The following is a 17736-nucleotide window of genomic DNA, read 5'->3' on the forward strand; positions in this document are numbered from 1 at the left end:
AGCTGGACTCCATATTTATGGTCTGTACATGTACAACAACTACTGTTACATCTGTTCTGTTCACAGTCATCTCCATGCTGCTCTTTGTAGACCAGTGGATCGTCAGTGTGTCCAACATGGATCTGATGTTTGGCTCCATGATTTCAGTCTGATTGGCTCATTCATAAATATTCTGTTCCAGCTGCTGCAGGACAACATCATCACTTTTGTGAAGAACGAGCTGAAGAAGATCCAGAAGGTTCTGAGTCCAGATTACCCAGAATGCTTAGAGAGTCAGAGGAGCAGCAGCAGAGAGGCGTTTGTGAAGATCGCAGTGGACTTCCTGAGGAGAATGAAGCAGGAGGAGCTGGCTGACCGTCTGCAGAGCAGTAAGAGGATTTATCTAAAGATTTAAGCTGCTGGATAAATGAGACACTTGTGACACCAGTGTGTTCAGTCATTTCTCAGTGGGTCAGAAATTGTCATCAGCATTTTGTAAAATGTGATTGTTAAAGTTGCATTTTTATTATTATTATTATTCAGAACTTCAAGCTGCAGTTTGTCATCGTAAACTTAAGTCTAAGCTGAAGAAGAAGTTCCAGTGTGTGTTTGAGGGCATCGCTAAAGCAGGAAACCCAACCCTCCTGAATCAGATCTACACAGAGCTCTACATCACAGAGGGAGGGACTGCAGAGGTCAATGATGAACATGAGGTCAGACAGATTGAAACAGCATCCAGGAAACCAGACAGACCAGAAACAACAATCAGACAAGAAAACATCTTTAAAGCCTCACCTGGAAGAGATGAACCAATCAGAACAGTGCTGACAAAGGGAGTGGCTGGCATTGGGAAAACAGTCTTAACACAGAAATACAGCCTGGACTGGGCTGAAGACAAAGCCAACCAGGACATCCAGTTCATATTTCCATTCACTTTCAGAGAGCTGAATGTGCTGAAAGAGGAAAAGTTCAGCTTGGTGGGACTTGTTCATCACTTCTTTACTGAAACCAAAGAAGCAGGAATCTGCAGCTTTGAAGACTTCCAGGTTGTGTTCATCTTTGATGGTCTGGATGAGTGTCGACTTCCTCTGGACTTCCACAAAACTACAATCCTAACTGACCCTAGAAAGTCCACCTCAGTGGATGTGCTGCTGATAAACCTCATCAGGGGGAAACTGCTTCCCTCTGCTCGCCTCTGGATAACCACACGACCTGCAGCAGCCAATCAGATCCCTCCTGACTGTGTTGGCATGGTGACAGAGGTCAGAGGGTTCACTGACCCACAGAAGGAGGAGTACTTCAGGAAGAGATTCAGAGATGAGGAGCAGGCCAGCAGGATCATCTCCCACATCAAGACATCACGAAGCCTCCACATCATGTGCCACATCCCAGTCTTCTGCTGGATCACTGCTACAGTTCTGGAGGATGTGCTGGAAACCAGAGAGGGAGGACAGCTGCCCAAGACCCTGACTGAGATGTACATCCACTTCCTGGTGGTTCAGGCCAAAGTGAAGAAGGTCAAGTATGATGGAGGAGCTGAGACAGATCCACACTGGAGTCCAGAGAGCAGGAAGATGATGGAGTCACTGGGAAAACTGGCTTTTGTTCAGCTGCAGAAAGGAAACCTGATCTTCTATGAATCAGACCTGACAGAGTGTGGCATCGATATCAGAGCAGCCTCAGTGTACTCAGGAGTGTTCACACAGATCTTTAAAGAGGAGAAACAACTGTACCAGGACAAGGTGTTCTGCTTCATCCATCTGAGTGTTCAGGAGTTTCTGGCTGCTCTTCATGTCCATCTGACCTTCAGCAACTCTGGAAAAAATCTTCTTGAACAGAAACAAATAACCTCCAAGAGATTTAGCTTTTTAAACCAAAAAGAATCTTTTCACCAGAGTGCTGTGAACAAGGCCTTACAGAGTCCAAATGGACACCTGGACTTGTTCCTCCGCTTCCTCCTGGGTCTTTCACTGCAGACCAATCAGACTCTCCTACGAGGTCTGATGACACAAACAGGAAGTAGCTCACAGACCAATCAGGAAACAGTCCAGTACATCAAGAAGAAGCTCAGTGAGAATCTGTCTGCAGAGAAAAGCATCAATCTGATCCACTGTCTGAATGAACTGAATGATCGTTCTCTAGTGGAGGAGATCCAACAATACAGGACTTCAGGAAGTCTCTCCACAGGTAAACTGTCTCCTGCTCAGTGCTCAGCTCTGACCTTCATGTTACTGTCATCAGAAGAAGATCTGGATGAGTTTGACTTTAAGAAATATTCTGCTTCAGAGGAGGCTCTTCTGAGAATGCTGCCAGTGGTCAAAGCCTCCAATAAAGCTCTGTAAGTAAACATGAACTCATTGCTTAAAATCTTATAATCGATAAAAATCTTAAAACCATGGGAAATAAATCAGAAATGCTGAGTTCAAAGAACAGTTAAAAAACATAAAAATAGTGAATTAAATGATTATCATTCACTCAGTAAATATTTTTTCAGTCCAGCAGGCCGTGTCAGTATTTCTGACACATTTTTGTCTATATCTCTTATCAAAGTACAATCCAGGCCCAGCCAATAAGAACATGAGCTCTGATCCTTCAGCCCCTCTGACAGGTTTATTATCGTCAGCTTGTTCACGTCTCCAAATCCAGCAGTTTGTTTTTTATCTCATTTTCAGTGCACACTCTCCCTTTTTTATTATAAATCTCTGCTGTGACTGTCCTGTTTTCATCCAGGATGGAGGGAAAACTTGGGCTTCCATCCATCCATCCATCTTCATCCGCTTTATCTGAGGCCGGGTCGCGGGGGCAGCAGCCTAAGCAAAGAGGCCCAGACCTCCCTCTCCCCAGCCACCTCCTCCAGCTTATCCGGGGGAATACCAAGGCGTTCCCAGGCCAGCCGAGAGATATAATCTCTCCAGCGTGTACTGGGTCTGCCCCGGGGCCTCCTCCTGGTGGGACATGCCTGGAACACCTCACCCAGGAGGCGCCCAGGGGGTATCCTTGTCAGATGCCCGAACCACCTCAGCTGGCTCCTTTCGATGTGGAGCAGCAGCGGCTCTACTCTGAGCCCCTCCCGGATGGCCGAACTTCCCACCCTATCTCTAAGGGAGAGGCCAGCCACCCTTCGGAGGAAGCTCATTTCTGCCGCTTGTATCCGCGATCTCGTTCTTTCGGTCACTACCCACAGCTCGTGGCCATAGGTGAGGGTAGGGACGTAGATCGACCGGTAAATTGAGAGCTTCGCTTTTACACTCAGCTCCCTCTTCACCACGACGGACCGGTGCAGCGTCCGCATTACTGCAGCTGCAGCCCCAATCCGTCTGTCGATCTCCGGCTCCCTTCTCCCATCACTCGCGAACAAGACCCCGAGATACTTGAACTCCTCCACTTGGGGCAGGAACTCATCTCCGACCCAGAGTGGGCACTCCACCCTTTTCCGGCTGAGAACCATGGCCTCAGATTTGGAGGTGCTGATCCTCATTCCCGCTGCTTCACACTCGGCTGCGAACCGTTCCAGTGCGAGCTGGAGGCCCTCACCCGATGAAGCCAACAGAACCACATCATCCGCAAAAATCAGAGATGAGATTCTGAGGCCACCAAAGCGAAAGCCCTCCGCCACTTGGCTGCGCCTAGAAATCCTGCCCATAAAAATTATGAACAGAACCGGAGACAAAGGGCAGCCCTGGCGGAGCCCATCACCCACCGGGAACGAGTCCGACTTATTGCCGGCAATGCGAACCAAGCTCTTGCAACGGTTGTATCGGGATCGAATGGCCCGTAGCAATGGGCCAGACACCCCATACTCCCGCAACACCTCCCACAGGACACCCCGAGGGGCATGGTCGAATGCCTTCTCCAAGTCCACAAAACACATGTAGACTGGTTGGGCAAACTCCCATGCACCCTCAAGTATCCTCGAGAGGATAAAGAGCTGGTCCAGTGTTCCGCGACCAGGACGAAAACCGCATTGTTCCTCCTGTATCCGAGGTTCGACTAGCGGACGAACTCTCCTTTCCAGCACCCTGGCATAGACTTTCCCAGGGAGGCTGAGGAGTGTGATACCCCTGTAGTTGGAACACACCCTCCGGTCCCCCTTCTTAAAGATGGGGACCACCACCCCGGTCTGCCAGTCCACAGGTACTGCCCCTGATCACCATGCAACATTGCAGAGGCGTGTCAACCAGGACAGCCCTACAACGTCCAAAGCCTTCAGGAACTCGGGGCGGACCTCATCAACACCAGGGGCTCTGCCACCAAGGAGTTGTTTAACTGCTTCAGTGACCTCGCCCCCGGAAATTGGCGGGTCATTCCCCTCATCCCCAGACTTTGCTTCCTCCTCGGAAGACGTGTCAGTGGGATTAAGGAGGTCCTCGAAGTATTCCTTCCACCGCCTAACAATTTTCTCAGTCGACGTCAGCAGCGCTCCGCCAGCACTATACACAGTGCAGGTAGAGCACCGCTTTCCCCTCCTGAGACGCCTGACGGTTTGCCAGAATCTCTTCGAGGCAGTCCGAAAGTCTTTTTCCATGGCCTCTCCGAACTCCTCCCACACCCGAGTTTTTGCTTCAGCCACTGCCCGAGCCACATTCCGCTTGGCCTGTCGATACCTGTCGGCTGCCTCCGGAGTCCCACAGGCTAACCAAGCCCGATAGGACTCCTTCTTCAGCCTGGTGGCTCCCTTCACCTCTGGTGTCCACCATTTGGTTCGGGGATTACCACCACGGCAGGTACCAACCACCTTGCGGCCGCAGCTCAATGCAGCAGCTTTGGCAATGGAGACGCTGAACATGGTCCATTCGGACTCAATGTCCCCAGTCTCCCTCGGAATGCTGTTGAAGCTCTGCCGGAGGTGTGCGTTGAAGATCTCGCGGACTGGGGCCTCTGCTAGACGTTCCCAGCACACCCTCACTACGCGTTTAGGTGCACCAGGTCTGTCCAGCGTCCTCCCCCGCCACCTGATCCAACTCACCACCAGGTGGTGATCAGTTGACAGCTCAGCCCCTCTCTTTACCCGAGTGTCCAGAACATATGGTCGCAGGTCTGGTGATACGATTACAAAATCGATCATCGACCTACGGCCTAGAGCGTCCTGGTGCCACGTGCACTTATGGACACTCTTATGTTCGAACAGGGTGTTCATTATGGCCAAACTGTGATTAGCACAGAAGTCCAATAACAAAGCACCGCTCGGGTTCAGATCAGGGAGGCCGTTGCTCCCAATCAAGCCCCTCCAGGTCTCGCTGTCGTTACCCACGTGAGCATTGAAGTCTCCCAGCAGGACAACAGAGTCTCCAGGTGGAGCACCTTCCAGCACCCCCCCCCCCCCCCCCCCTCCTCCAGGGACTCTAGGAACTCTGAACTGCCACTCGGCGCATAAGCGCAGATGACAGTCAGGACCCGTTCCCCGACCCTAAGGCGCAGGGAACAAACCCTCTCGTCCACCGGGAAAATCCCCAACGTACCGGCAGCAAGCCGAGGGGATATTAGAATACCCACCCAGCCCGCCGCCTCTCACCAGGGGCAACTCCAGACTGAGACAGAGTCCAGCCCCTCTCCAGGAGACTGGTTCAAGAGCCCAAGCCATGCGTAGAGGTGAGCCCGACTATATCTAGCCGGTACCTCTCAACCTCACGCACTAACTCAGGCTCCTTCCCCACCAGAGAGGTGACATTCCATGTCCCTATTGCCAGTCTTGGCAGCTGGGGGTCAGTCCACCAGGGCCTCCGCTCCTGGCCGCCACCCGGCACACAATGCACCCGACCCCTATGGCGCCTCCTGCGGGTGGTGGGCCTGCGGGAGGCCCCATGGACTAAGGCCCGGCCACCAGACGCTCGCCCTCGGGCACCCTCCCCGGGCCTGGCTCCAGGGGGGGGGCCCTGGTAACCCTATCCCGGGGAGGGTAAACTGTTCTCTCGATATCCTTTTCATAAGGGTCTTCTGAATCGCTCTTTGTCTGGTCCCTCACCCAGGACCAATTTGCCATGGGAGACCCTACCAGGGGGCAAAAGCCCCCAGACAACATAGCCCCTGGGATCCCTGGGGGACACAAACCCCTCCACCACGATAAGGTAGCGATTCAAGGAGGAGAACTTGGGCTTCATAATTGAAATTGCCACTCAGGTCCTGTTTCTTGACAGTATTCATATCTAACTGTAAGGCTTCCATAACCAGTGTTCCCACAGAATTACAGTGGGTTCTCTCTGGGTCCTCTACAGTTTCTTCCCACTGTCCACAGACATGCAGTTAGATTACCTGGTGATCTAAACTTCATGCAGGTGTGTGTGTGAGAATGGTTGTCTTTCCCTCTGTGGGCTTAGTGGAAGAGACTGGATGGATCTCTGCTTTGTCTTTGATATATGCTGACAGCAAACATTCTCCATGAAGTCTGCATTTCAGCTCATCTCCTTTATACACACCTTTAACAGGAGGAGTTTTATACAGCTAGTGTTTAAAATCCAGTGTTACTCACAGTTAAATAGCATAACAATTACTGAATTAGTAAGATTTTCTAAAATAATTGTTTTAGTTAATATTGTATGATAGTGTACACAGAATTATTAGCTCAGTAGGTAGAGTGGTCGCCCCATGATCATAAGGTCAGGGGTCGAATCCACCGAACAGCTACCTTGATGGTACCCCTGAGCAAGGTACCATCAAGGTACCAATCGTGTGCACTGGACTGGTAGCACTCATAGTGTCATAGGTTTGTTTTTTTTGTTTTTTTTTAAAAGGTTTAACATATAAACAAATTTCATTTGATCACATATATTTTTTGTTTTGTTTTGTTTTTTTCCCTTTCTCTCTCAGACTGAGCAGCTGTAACATCTCAGAGAAAGGCTGTGAAAATTTGTTGTCAGTGGTCAGCTCCCAGTCCTGTAGTCTGAGAGAGCTGGACCTGAGTACCAACAGCCTGAAAGCTTCAGCAGTAAAGCTTCTGTCTGCTGCAGTGGAGAGTCCACATGCCAAACTGAATGTTCTGAGGTCAGATCAATTTGTATTATGTTTAGTTCTGTTTGTTTATATGTTTGATGTTTGGTTTTGTTTATATCAACTAACAAAAATAATCAATAATTTAACCAGTAAAGGTAAACTTTATCCAGTTATCCTTGTTCCATAGCATTTTTATTCATTTATAAGTTAAAGTGAACTTATACTAACCTGCTCAGCACAAGACAATAAGCTATTGCACCCTGATTACACTTTAACAACAATCTTTATTCATGTTTTTATCTTCAGACTTAACATCTGTGAACTCTCAGAGGAAAACTGTGAAGCTCTGTCCTCAGTTCTCAGCTCGCAGTCCTCTAGTCTGACAGAGCTGGACCTGAGTATCAGAAAGCTGCAGGATTCAGGAGTGAAGCTTCTGTCTGCTGGACTACAACGTTTAAACTGTAAACTGAATACTCTGAGGTCAGATCAGAAAACATTTAGTTTTTAGAATTATTAATTAAAGTTCATACATATGATGTTGTATCTTAGTATGTTTATGTTTCCTTTAAAAATAGAAAGTCAACATTTAATGTTGTGAAATGTATTAACAAACTCTACATGAGTACTTGTTTTATAGATTGTCTTTTATTTTTCAGACTGAGTGGCTGTAACCTGTCAGAGAGAAGCTGTGAAGCTCTGTCCTCAGTCCTCAGCTCCCAGTCCTCCAGTCTGAGAGAGCTGGACCTGAGTAACTCTGACCTGCAGGATTCAGGAGTGAAGCTTCTGTCCGCTGGACTAAAGAGTTCACAGTGTGCAGTGGAAACTCTCAGGTCAGGATTCAAACTTTTCCACAGATGATCATTTGAAATGTGACTTATATTATTGTATAAACAGGTAACCTTTATACAGCTGTCAAGTGAACTTTTATTTACATTTGAGTGGATAATTGGACTCTGAATTACTTTCAAAAGTAATTGGCGACTACCGATTGGTTTGCTGTTAGTTTTTTATTCACAGTACTTAATTTTAAAGGCTGATTTCTCAAAATGAGATGTTTATCTTTTCTTCTACAACACTTGGAGCCACCAAATCTTCTTGCTTCATTTATTCATTACAGTTTGATTTAAAGAATATTAGACTCGTAACATAATACATACATTTATTTCACTTCTTCTTGAGAGAAAGAAAGGGATGACTGGGTGAGCTCCAGTGGTTCATCCCAGCAGAGAGAGCAGCACACTGGGCTGCAAATGATCACAGTAGTAATGGCCATAGTTTGATAAAACAGGCATTCTTACCCTGTAGATAATACAGGGTTCTGGTGCCGATGTGGGGGAGGGGAGTCGCCCGGTACTAACTACATACTGAAGTGTCTTGTGTTCCAAGAACACAACGACCAAGACAGAGAGATCCTACTGGCAACCTTCTGGTTACAAGATGAGCTTCCCAACCCCCAGAACCGCGGTCTTATCCTCCAGTTCTGTGTTGATGATAATCACATAATAGGAGAGCAGCTGGGCATCCAGTGGAAGTGTGATGGAAATCAAAATCCTGAATTGGATTCGGTGCGGTTGCGTTACTATTTTTCAACAACCAATCTTATATCAGCTGCATGGAAGTAGCTATAAGTAATCTGGGCGCTACAGCTTTAACCCTTTAAGACTTACCATAGAACCAAGTCCGCCACAGCTTATATTATATTTTTACATGCTGTGGAGCCATTTTTGGGAGCATTTCAAGTTGCTCTACATCAATACAACCATTACAGCCTAAATTTTAATAATATGCATGCATTAAGTGCATAGAAATTACATAAATTGCAAAAAGTGCAATAAACTAAAAAAAAATTGAAAATCGTTTTTGTTTTTTAACATATATTTCTAGTTAGAGAAATTTAAGAGGCTTATCCCTCAAAACTGTAAATACAAAAAAGTTGCACAAAATAGTTTCCCACCACATGAAATTTATTTTGAGTGTCTTCATAGTTTTATTTTTGAAATACACTAATTTCTATACACTGCAGGAAAAACGAAAATAAATATTATAGTGCAAATTTGCAAAAAAGCAGCATATGCATCAAAATAAACTATTTCCAGCAGTGCAATATGAGTCCTAAGCATCCCAGAAACAACACAGAAAGTCAGAAAGTCAAACATAACTTTAAAAAACACTAGTATAGGGTTATGAGGCCATGATGGTAAAAAATACATTTCTGCAAAAATGACATCACTTCTGGTTTTGGGCAGGTCATGGCGGATATGCGATAGTTCACGCTGATGTCAATTCCAAAGTAGGAAGTGTTACAAACAGCTGATCGGATCGGCAAAGCGTGTTTCTGGAATATTATGTTACGCAAAACAGAGTGTGCCCACTCTGACCGGCTTTAAAGGGTTAAGCAGCTGCATGCACTCCCGCGGACAGCGATCACTTTCTGGCAGACGATCACTTTTTGGCACAACACCTGGAGCTAAGGGGGCAAAACAATCGCATGAGTGCTGCTGTTTGGCTGAGGAAGAATAAAGTATTCATGGTAAGCCAATCACATGACCACTTCAAGATTACAAAGCAACAAGGTGACATATACCAGTTTTTAAATTGTGTTGATAGGTCACATAAAACCAGAGTCATGATAAACAATATATACGCAGCGTTTTTTTCCTCAATAGTTTCGTCACTTTTACTGTCTAAGGACAGCACAGCAAGCACTCTCTGCTTATGAGCAAAAAAAACCCCAAATCATCCCTTTCCTGTTGGTGGAAAAATGAACCATGTCGACCAATCAAAAAAATGATATAGCAACATGACATTTGGTTGTTTAGGAAGAGGGGGAAGTTTTAGGAGTGACGGTGTGAGATGTGAGATTTGTGACGTTTAGCGTATTTGGAGTGTGTGCATAGTATGTTGTGTTGTGTAGTTAGTGTGTAGGGGAAAAAAGAACAAAAAAAGTTAGTGTGTAGTGTAGTGGATAGTTTTATGTTGTCTGTCAGAACAATGAGGCAGTTGCTGAATGTTAAGTGCCCTGAGGCGACTGTTGTGATTTGGCACTATATAAATAGAGTTGAATTGAATGGAATTGTTACAGGTGCTGCCACAAAACCAGCAAATGCAGATTACAGTGTAAACGGTGTCTCCAGGTAGAAACAGCAGTGATACACCTGCTGCTGTCAGACCTGCAGGTATCAGGCTGTGATGTTCTCCTTTATGGTGGACAGAAATTATTTTTTTGGAGTGGCACAAATAATTTGTGGCATCTTATTTAATGCAGAACAGCTGATTGTTCTGTAAATAGTTTGAAATAGTTATTTTTAAAAAATCAAGGTAAAAGGTAAATTGTTACAAATAACAAAATGGTTGTTTGCAAACCTTGTGTATAGGATTTTAAGGGTGTTCGTCTTGTAACCGGAAGGTTGCCGGTTCGAGCCCCGGCTCGGACAGTCTCGGTCATTGTGTCTTTGGGCAAGACACTTCACCTAGCGCCTACTGGTGATGGCCAGAGGGGCCGATGGTGCGATATGGCAGCCTCGCTTCTGTCAGTCTGCCCCAGGGCAGCTGTAGCTACAACTGTAGTTGCCTCCACCAGTGTGTGAATGTGAGAGTGAATGAATAGTGGCATTGTAAAGCACTTTAAGGCCCGAAAAGCGCTATATAAATGCAATCCATTATTATTATTATTATTATTATTATTATTAAAATATTATTAAAATATTAAAATTATTAGATTTCAAGTTAATGATTTATTAAACATGTTTGTGGTTGTAACAGTAAAAAATATAACTTTTTCTACTCATATTGTTTTTTGTCTGATTTTAGGTCAATTGTGTTAATACAGTATGTCAAAATGAAAACATAACTGTAAATTCAGACACGTGAGGTTGTGCTGAAAAGAATGATACCAAACAGGCAAAGTAAATAGTTTTTAAAGGTGGAATATAGAGGTCAAATCAAAAGTAGTTAAAAATGGCCAATTATACCCTGGACCCCAGAGGGTTGAACATTTTTTTTAAAGTAACGCAATAGTTACTTTTCAAGTAATTAATTACTTTTAGTAACTGACTTACAATATTTTAACTCTAAGTAACTACGTAGAGTTAACTATAGTTAGTAGTATAGTTACTAGAGATGGCACGATACCACTTTTTTATGTCCGATACCGATACCGATATCATAAATTTGGATATCTGCCGATACCGATATGAATCCGATATAGTGTTTTTTAATCAACAAAACTGTTTTTTTAAATATCTTGCTGCATTTTGTATAAGTTCATACTAAAGTTTAAAACAACAACTACACTAAAGCTATTCTGTTATACCTGTATGCAAAAAAAAATATTTCATAGTTCAGCAATACTGATCAATCTAATAAACTTAGACCTACACCATCCTCCCTATTCTGGTATTTTAAAGAGTACTTAGCGTAAATATTAAGCAACCTAACTAATAGGGTTCCAACTCCCAGCAACAACAAAAATAAATAAATAAAAAATAGGGAACCACCCCTCACGCTCCACCTCATGATGCTTAATCGACGTAATCAACCTTAATTTGATGCAGTGTGAAAAAAAATGCACAGAAATCAATTATTTTTCAAGAAATATTAAATAGATTCAACATCTTTCTTCAACAAAATTGCAGACTGCACAGATGGTACCTTCCCAAAGGAAAAAGTACTATAGCTTACTAGGGTATATATATTAGACTTAATAGTCACTATATACAGTAATTGACTGCTATTCCTTTTACATCAAATTAAAACTTTGGGTGTCAGATAATTATTTATTAAAAGCTCGACATTTTAAATGAGAATAAGAAAGAAAAGTATGTCTTTGTGCCCCCTTTTCCCAGTTAATGCCCTATCGGCCCCCCTGGCTAAACTTTGCTAGATCCGCCCCTGCACAGTTACCAGCGTCAGCTACGTAGAAAAAGATCCTGGTGTAGAAAGTAATATTAAATAAATTGTAACAACAGCTTATCAAGCTTAAACGTGCTGCTGTTGTTCAGCCGCTGGTTTCCTCTTTCTGGTGCAAAGTGGGCCAAAAACAAACAAGAGAGACGGACTCGCGACAGAAAAGCCGATCAGCTGATCATTAAGCAGTTTCATGATTGAAGTAGCAGCAAGAAGAGGCAGTCGTTTGTTAAGCTTAACGCAGGAATGCTTTACAAACATTCAGAGATGGACTTACACACTTGCTTTACATTTTCTTGTTTAAATAATTGTCTTTCAGGAATCAAATAATTGTGAAACTTCAACTTTCTCCAGTTTAATACGGATAAAACAGAAACTTTGATCATTGCTCCTGATCACATGTCTTCAGAAATTAGGCAGCAAATCAGTTTTTAGGTCCTTCCATTAAATCGAGTCTCAGAAACTTAGGTGTTATTTTCGACAGTTCAATGTTGCTTGAGAAACTCTCTAAACAACTGTTTCAAAACTGTTTTTATCATCCAAGAAACATTTCTAAACTCAGACTGGTGTCAAAGGCAGAACTTGAGATGATTCTTCATGCTTTTATCTCTACTCACTTGGAGTATTGTAATGGTCTTTTTACTTGTCTCAACAAATCAGCTCTGGAGCTTCACACTGTACAGAATGCTGCGGCGAGACTTTTAACTGGCACAAACAAGAGGTCACACATTACTCCAGTTTTGGCTTCTCTTCATTGGTTGCCACTAAATTTTAGGGTTCATTTTAACATTATACTCATAACTTTTAGAGCTGTACATGGTGAAGCTCCTCAGTGCATCTCTGACCTGTTGAAACCTCATGCTTCATACCGAGCACTTAGGTCTTTAGGTCAGAGGTCACTATTGGTCCCACAGACTCGGTTCAACACACGTGGGGATCGAGCTTTTCAGGCACCGAGGCTGTGGAACTCCCTGCTGTTATCTTTATGCTGTCTAGACTCCACTGACTCTTTGAAAAAGCAGATGAAGACATTTCTATACAAACGAGATTATGTGCTATATAAATATATTCTACTTACTTACTTGAATAATAGTTCATTTATGAATATTTTTTTATTAAAATATTTATTTTCTTTACTTTATCACCCAATTAAATTATAATTCTGTAAATAAGGGTGATAGTGTGGCCTGTGTAGGTTGTCTTCAGGTTCTCTGCTTCCTCCCACAGTCCAAAAACATGCATGCTGGGTTAACTGGAGTGATTGTGAGCATAAATGCATAAGTGTTTACCTGGCTACATCACCGTGGTTACTGATGCTGAACCTATAACCTGGTCTGGATCAGGTTATATTCAGAGTGTGTGTTTAAAAATTGACTGAAGTGCCTCGTTTTCACTGAGCCTTTCATTTACAGAAAGCTTTAAGTGTGATATAGATTCAGTCATGTCTGACTAATGTCAGTGAGTGAGGCCGAGCTGTAAAGTCACATTTCTGCTAATTAGCACACCAGCTAACTAGCACACCAGCTATCTAGCAAACCAGCTAAGTAGCAGACCAGCTAACTAGCGAACCGGCTAACTAGCACACTGGCTAACTAGTACACCAGCTGACTAGCGAACCGGCTAACTAGCATACCAGCTAACTAGCACACCAGCTGACTAGCGAACCGGCTAAATAGCACACCGGCTAACTAGCACACCAGCTAACTAGCAGACCAGCTAACTGCAGCCACAGGCTGAAGGACGATTAAATGTAGTGGAGATATCAGGGATTACACTGGTGTGTCCGATTCACTCTTTAGCACTCCAGTCACTCTGGTGTGTCAGCCAGAGCACCACTGAAGGCCCAGCGTGTGGAATAAGGAGCTTAAGGTTTGGTTTGAGGCACTTTATTCTTTCACTGATTGATTCTTGTGGCTGTGATCACGTGTGTGGTTTCTTACAAAAAGGAAGTACACAATACAAATACATGACAAATAAGATGAATAGATAAGATACATATCCAGTTATATGCATACGTCAGTATAGCTAACATAACCATATATAAGGTCAAAGATCACAGTACTATAATGCAGTAATGTTAAACACAAAGGTGTATATCTACATAAATCTATCCTATCAGTGATCAGAGTACTGTAGTATACTTCTACTACTTACACTATACAAACTAAACTGCATTAGTGTGACTTTAAGTTACCATCAGTACAGACGAACTGATGGTAGTTGGACAAAATAAAGGCTTTGCAATTATTGTGAAGGGCTTCCGGTTAAAGTAAGATCAGCTGATTACCTCATAACAAATTGTTTGCTATAGAACGCAGCTCCCACTCTTCATTAATATCATGTACTGTAACTTCCAAGTAACCATGGTTACCCAGCCATGCCCAGTAGTCTCCAGAGAGACCAACAGCTGGTGCACGTTGTAACGCTGTGGCTGTCGTAGTCTCTCCTTTTTCTACAGCTCATGTGTTCTTCTTGTGATGGTGCGTCTTGAGGGAGGCTCATACATGCCGTCATTTGTTGATCCTAAGAACGTTCCTCAGACCGACTTCTTCAACAACACTAATTGGCCTGAAGTTTGTAGCTACTCACTTCACTGTGGCGTCTGTTAGCTTGTCTTTCTTTGGTTTATCTTGACTCCTCCCACTAGCTGAATCTACGTAGTCTGCCCAAGCCTCCCAACTCTGTTTGTTTGGGTGGTTTGTTTGCTGCCATCAACAGCGTGTAATGCATTTAAATGATACTTCAGACTTGAAGTACTCCGACGATAAAAAACTCAACTTTGCTTAAAAATAACTTTAGTTGTATCAACACTGCCCTCTGGAATAATTAGACTTTGGTGACAAACTGATGTGATCTCCATGTTTCCTTTGTTGGACTGTGGGCGAGTGTCAGAACTGAATGTACTGAGTAACATGTGGAGTTTAAATATGTGTCAGTTCCAGTTTTAGAGCTCTAAAGTGCAGCTATCATGTTAGGAATATGTTAGGAATAGACAGGAACACTGAGCACACTGAGGTCAAATCTTTATTTATCCAGTTCATCTGTAGGCTGAGCTCAGTCCATCCATTTAGTGAAATGATGTTTAAAGGTCTCCTTGTTCTGTGAGCGTGCACAGATCCTGAAGCAGAAAGCCTGGGTTAACAGAGAAATGATCATCACTGTGATGATGCTCACCATCTCTGACTGGGATTTGAGGTTTTGTCAAAGCAGCAAAGAAAGCCTGGCTATGTTGGACTGGGTGTGGAAGCAGCTCCCAGTTTGAGTTCAGGAGACAGACACCCTCTCTACTTTGACGATCAGCTTCAAACTTTCCTTTTTGATAAAACTTATAGTTCGAGCTGGATCAGGTGACCCTGAACCATCCCTTAGTTATGCTGCTATAGAGATGGATAACAGATGGATTGTTGTTTTGTGTGTCTGCAGTCTGTCAGGCTGTCTGATCACAGAGGAAGGCTGTACTTCTCTGGCCTCAGCTCTGACCTCCAACCCCTCCCATCTGAGAGAGCTGGACCTGAGCTACAATCATCCAGATCTCTCAGGAATGAAGCTTCTGTCGGCTGGACTGAAGGATCCAGGCTGGAGACTGGACACTCTCAGGTATGGAGAGAATGTCTGATATAGGAGGAAGAGCTGGAATCATTTCCTGTGTCTTTCACTCACTTCCTGTTTGTTTCCTGCAGATGAGACATGAACAATCACACATGCAGGAATATTTTCAGGGACAGACACACTAGTCTAGCTGGATAGTACATGGATATTTATGTAGGGGGTCTTCAAGGAGTCTGTTTGCAGGAACATTAATGATAACTGATAAGTCATGTTGAGAGTTTCATTAAAAGTAGACTTACAGTTAGGTAATATTTGGACAGAGACAACATTTTGTAACTTTAGATACAAGTATCAGCCATGTGTGTGTTTCCCATGCTGTATGTCCACAGTCACAGTGACAGTCAGTGACACTGACAGAAGGATGAAACAAGGCTGTGAATCATTTCAGTCTGTATGTGTGACAAAGAGGCAGACAGGAGCAGCTAACATTTGGAAATGGAAGCTTACTGGAAACACTACATTCACGGCTGAATTCACAATAGATTTGTTCTCAAGTGCACATTTAGCAGCTAATGCTAATACTGTTTTCCCTTTGATTTCTACAGCAGCTATTGCTAAGTAGGCCACTTTGCTCCGCTAAGGATTTGTGTGACCATGATGGAGACTCTGATAAGCTAATGCTGCTAAGCTAATGCTGTTTATGGGCCCTGTTAGAATCAATATTTCATTCTAATTCTGTTGTTTGAGAACAATATCAACGTTTCACATCATTATAACACAAGAGAAAAGGGTATTGGCATTAGCTACTAGTGCTTATTCACCTCAAATTACCTTTAGCTGCTAATGGCAGCCTACTTAGCATTAACTCCTCACTAATATAATGCTAATTTACATCAAATTAGCATTAACTGCTCATATTGTTATAAGGAAAGAGAAAACGGTATTAGCATTTGCTGCTAATAATTATTCACCCCTAATTAGAATAAGCCGCTAAAAGCAGCCAACTTAGCATTAATTCCTCACTTTGTTGTTACCCAACGGAAAAGAGTATTAGTATTAGCTACTATCATTTTTAATAAGTAAGAGAAAACAGTATTAGCAGTAGCGCATAATGCTAATTCACGTCAACGTAGTATTAGTTAATAATGGCAGCCTACTTAGCATTAACTGCTCACTAATATAATGCTAATTCGCATCAAATTAGCATTAGCTGCTCAAGTTGTTATAAGGAAAAAGAGAAAACGGTATTAGTATTAGCTGCTAATAATTATTCACCCCTAATTAGAGTTAGCCCCTAATGGCAGTCTACTTAGCATTAACTCCTGACATTGTTATAATGCAGGGGAAAAGAGTTACCATTATCGGATAATGCTAATTCTCATCAAATTAGCATTAGTTAATAACGGTAGACTTCATATCATTAGCTGCTGTCATTCTTACAAAGCAAACAGTATGAGCATTAGCTGTTAATCCTTTTTCATCTAAAATTAGAATTAGCCACTAATGGCGTATTGTTAAAAAGTAAGAAAAAACATTGTTAGCATAAGCGGATAATGCTAATTCATCTCAAATTAGTATTAGCTAATAATGGCACCTGCTTAGCATTAGCTGGTCACATTGTTATAAGGCAAGAAAATATGGTATTAGCATTAGCTGCCAATTTCTATTTACCTAAAATTAGCATTAGCCACTAATGGTAGCCTATAGCAAAAACTTCTTAATGCTAAATGAAGTTAATTAATGCTAAGTAGGTTTAACTGAAATTAAAGTAGTGTTAGCATTAGCTGCTGATATTGTTAAAAGGTAAGATAAAACATTGCTAGCAGCAGCGGATAATGCTAACACACATAATAATTAGCATTACCTAATAATGGCAGCCTTCTTAGCATTAGCTGCTCATATTGTTATAATGCAAGGGAAAAGAGTTGGCAAAAACAGTGTTAGCATTAGTGGACAATGCTAATTCACCTAAATTAGCATTAGCTAATAATGGCTACGTACTTAGCATTACCTACTAATATTGATATAAAGCAAGAAAATATGGTATTAGCATTAGCTTCTAATGCTTTCTCATCTAAAATTAGAATTAGCCACTAATGGCATCCTATTTAGCATTAACTCTTCACATCGCAAGGGAAAAATTAGAATTCAATAAAAAAAAAGTGTTCACATTAGCTACTTGTATTGTTAAAAAGTAAGAAAAAACATTGTTAGCATAAGGGGATAATGCTAATTCACCTCAAATTAGTATTAGCTAATAACGGCAACCTACATAGCATTAGCTGGTCACATTGTTATAAAGCAAGAAAATATGGTATTAGCATTATCTGCCAATTCCTATTCACCTAAAATTAGCATTACCTGCTAATGGCAGTC

The 17736-nt window shown here is 42.9% G+C and overlaps 1 protein-coding gene across 1 annotated transcript; it reads left to right on the forward strand.

The window, feature by feature from the left end:
• The first annotated feature begins 530 nt into the window (after nucleotides 1-530).
• LOC112433150 (protein NLRC3-like) lies at nucleotides 531-15816 on the forward strand. Its single transcript, XM_076888872.1, has 5 exons — nucleotides 531-2317; nucleotides 6784-6957; nucleotides 7213-7386; nucleotides 7563-7736; nucleotides 15235-15816. The coding sequence occupies exons 1-5, from the start codon at nucleotides 1230-1232 to the stop codon at nucleotides 15425-15427; spliced, it is 1803 nt and encodes a 600-aa protein (XP_076744987.1). The 5' UTR covers nucleotides 531-1229; the 3' UTR covers nucleotides 15428-15816.
• Nucleotides 15817-17736: the final 1920 nt, after the last annotated feature.

This window comes from Maylandia zebra, linkage group LG2 (assembly GCF_041146795.1).
Source record: "Maylandia zebra isolate NMK-2024a linkage group LG2, Mzebra_GT3a, whole genome shotgun sequence".
Taxonomy (NCBI): domain Eukaryota; kingdom Metazoa; phylum Chordata; class Actinopteri; order Cichliformes; family Cichlidae; genus Maylandia; species Maylandia zebra.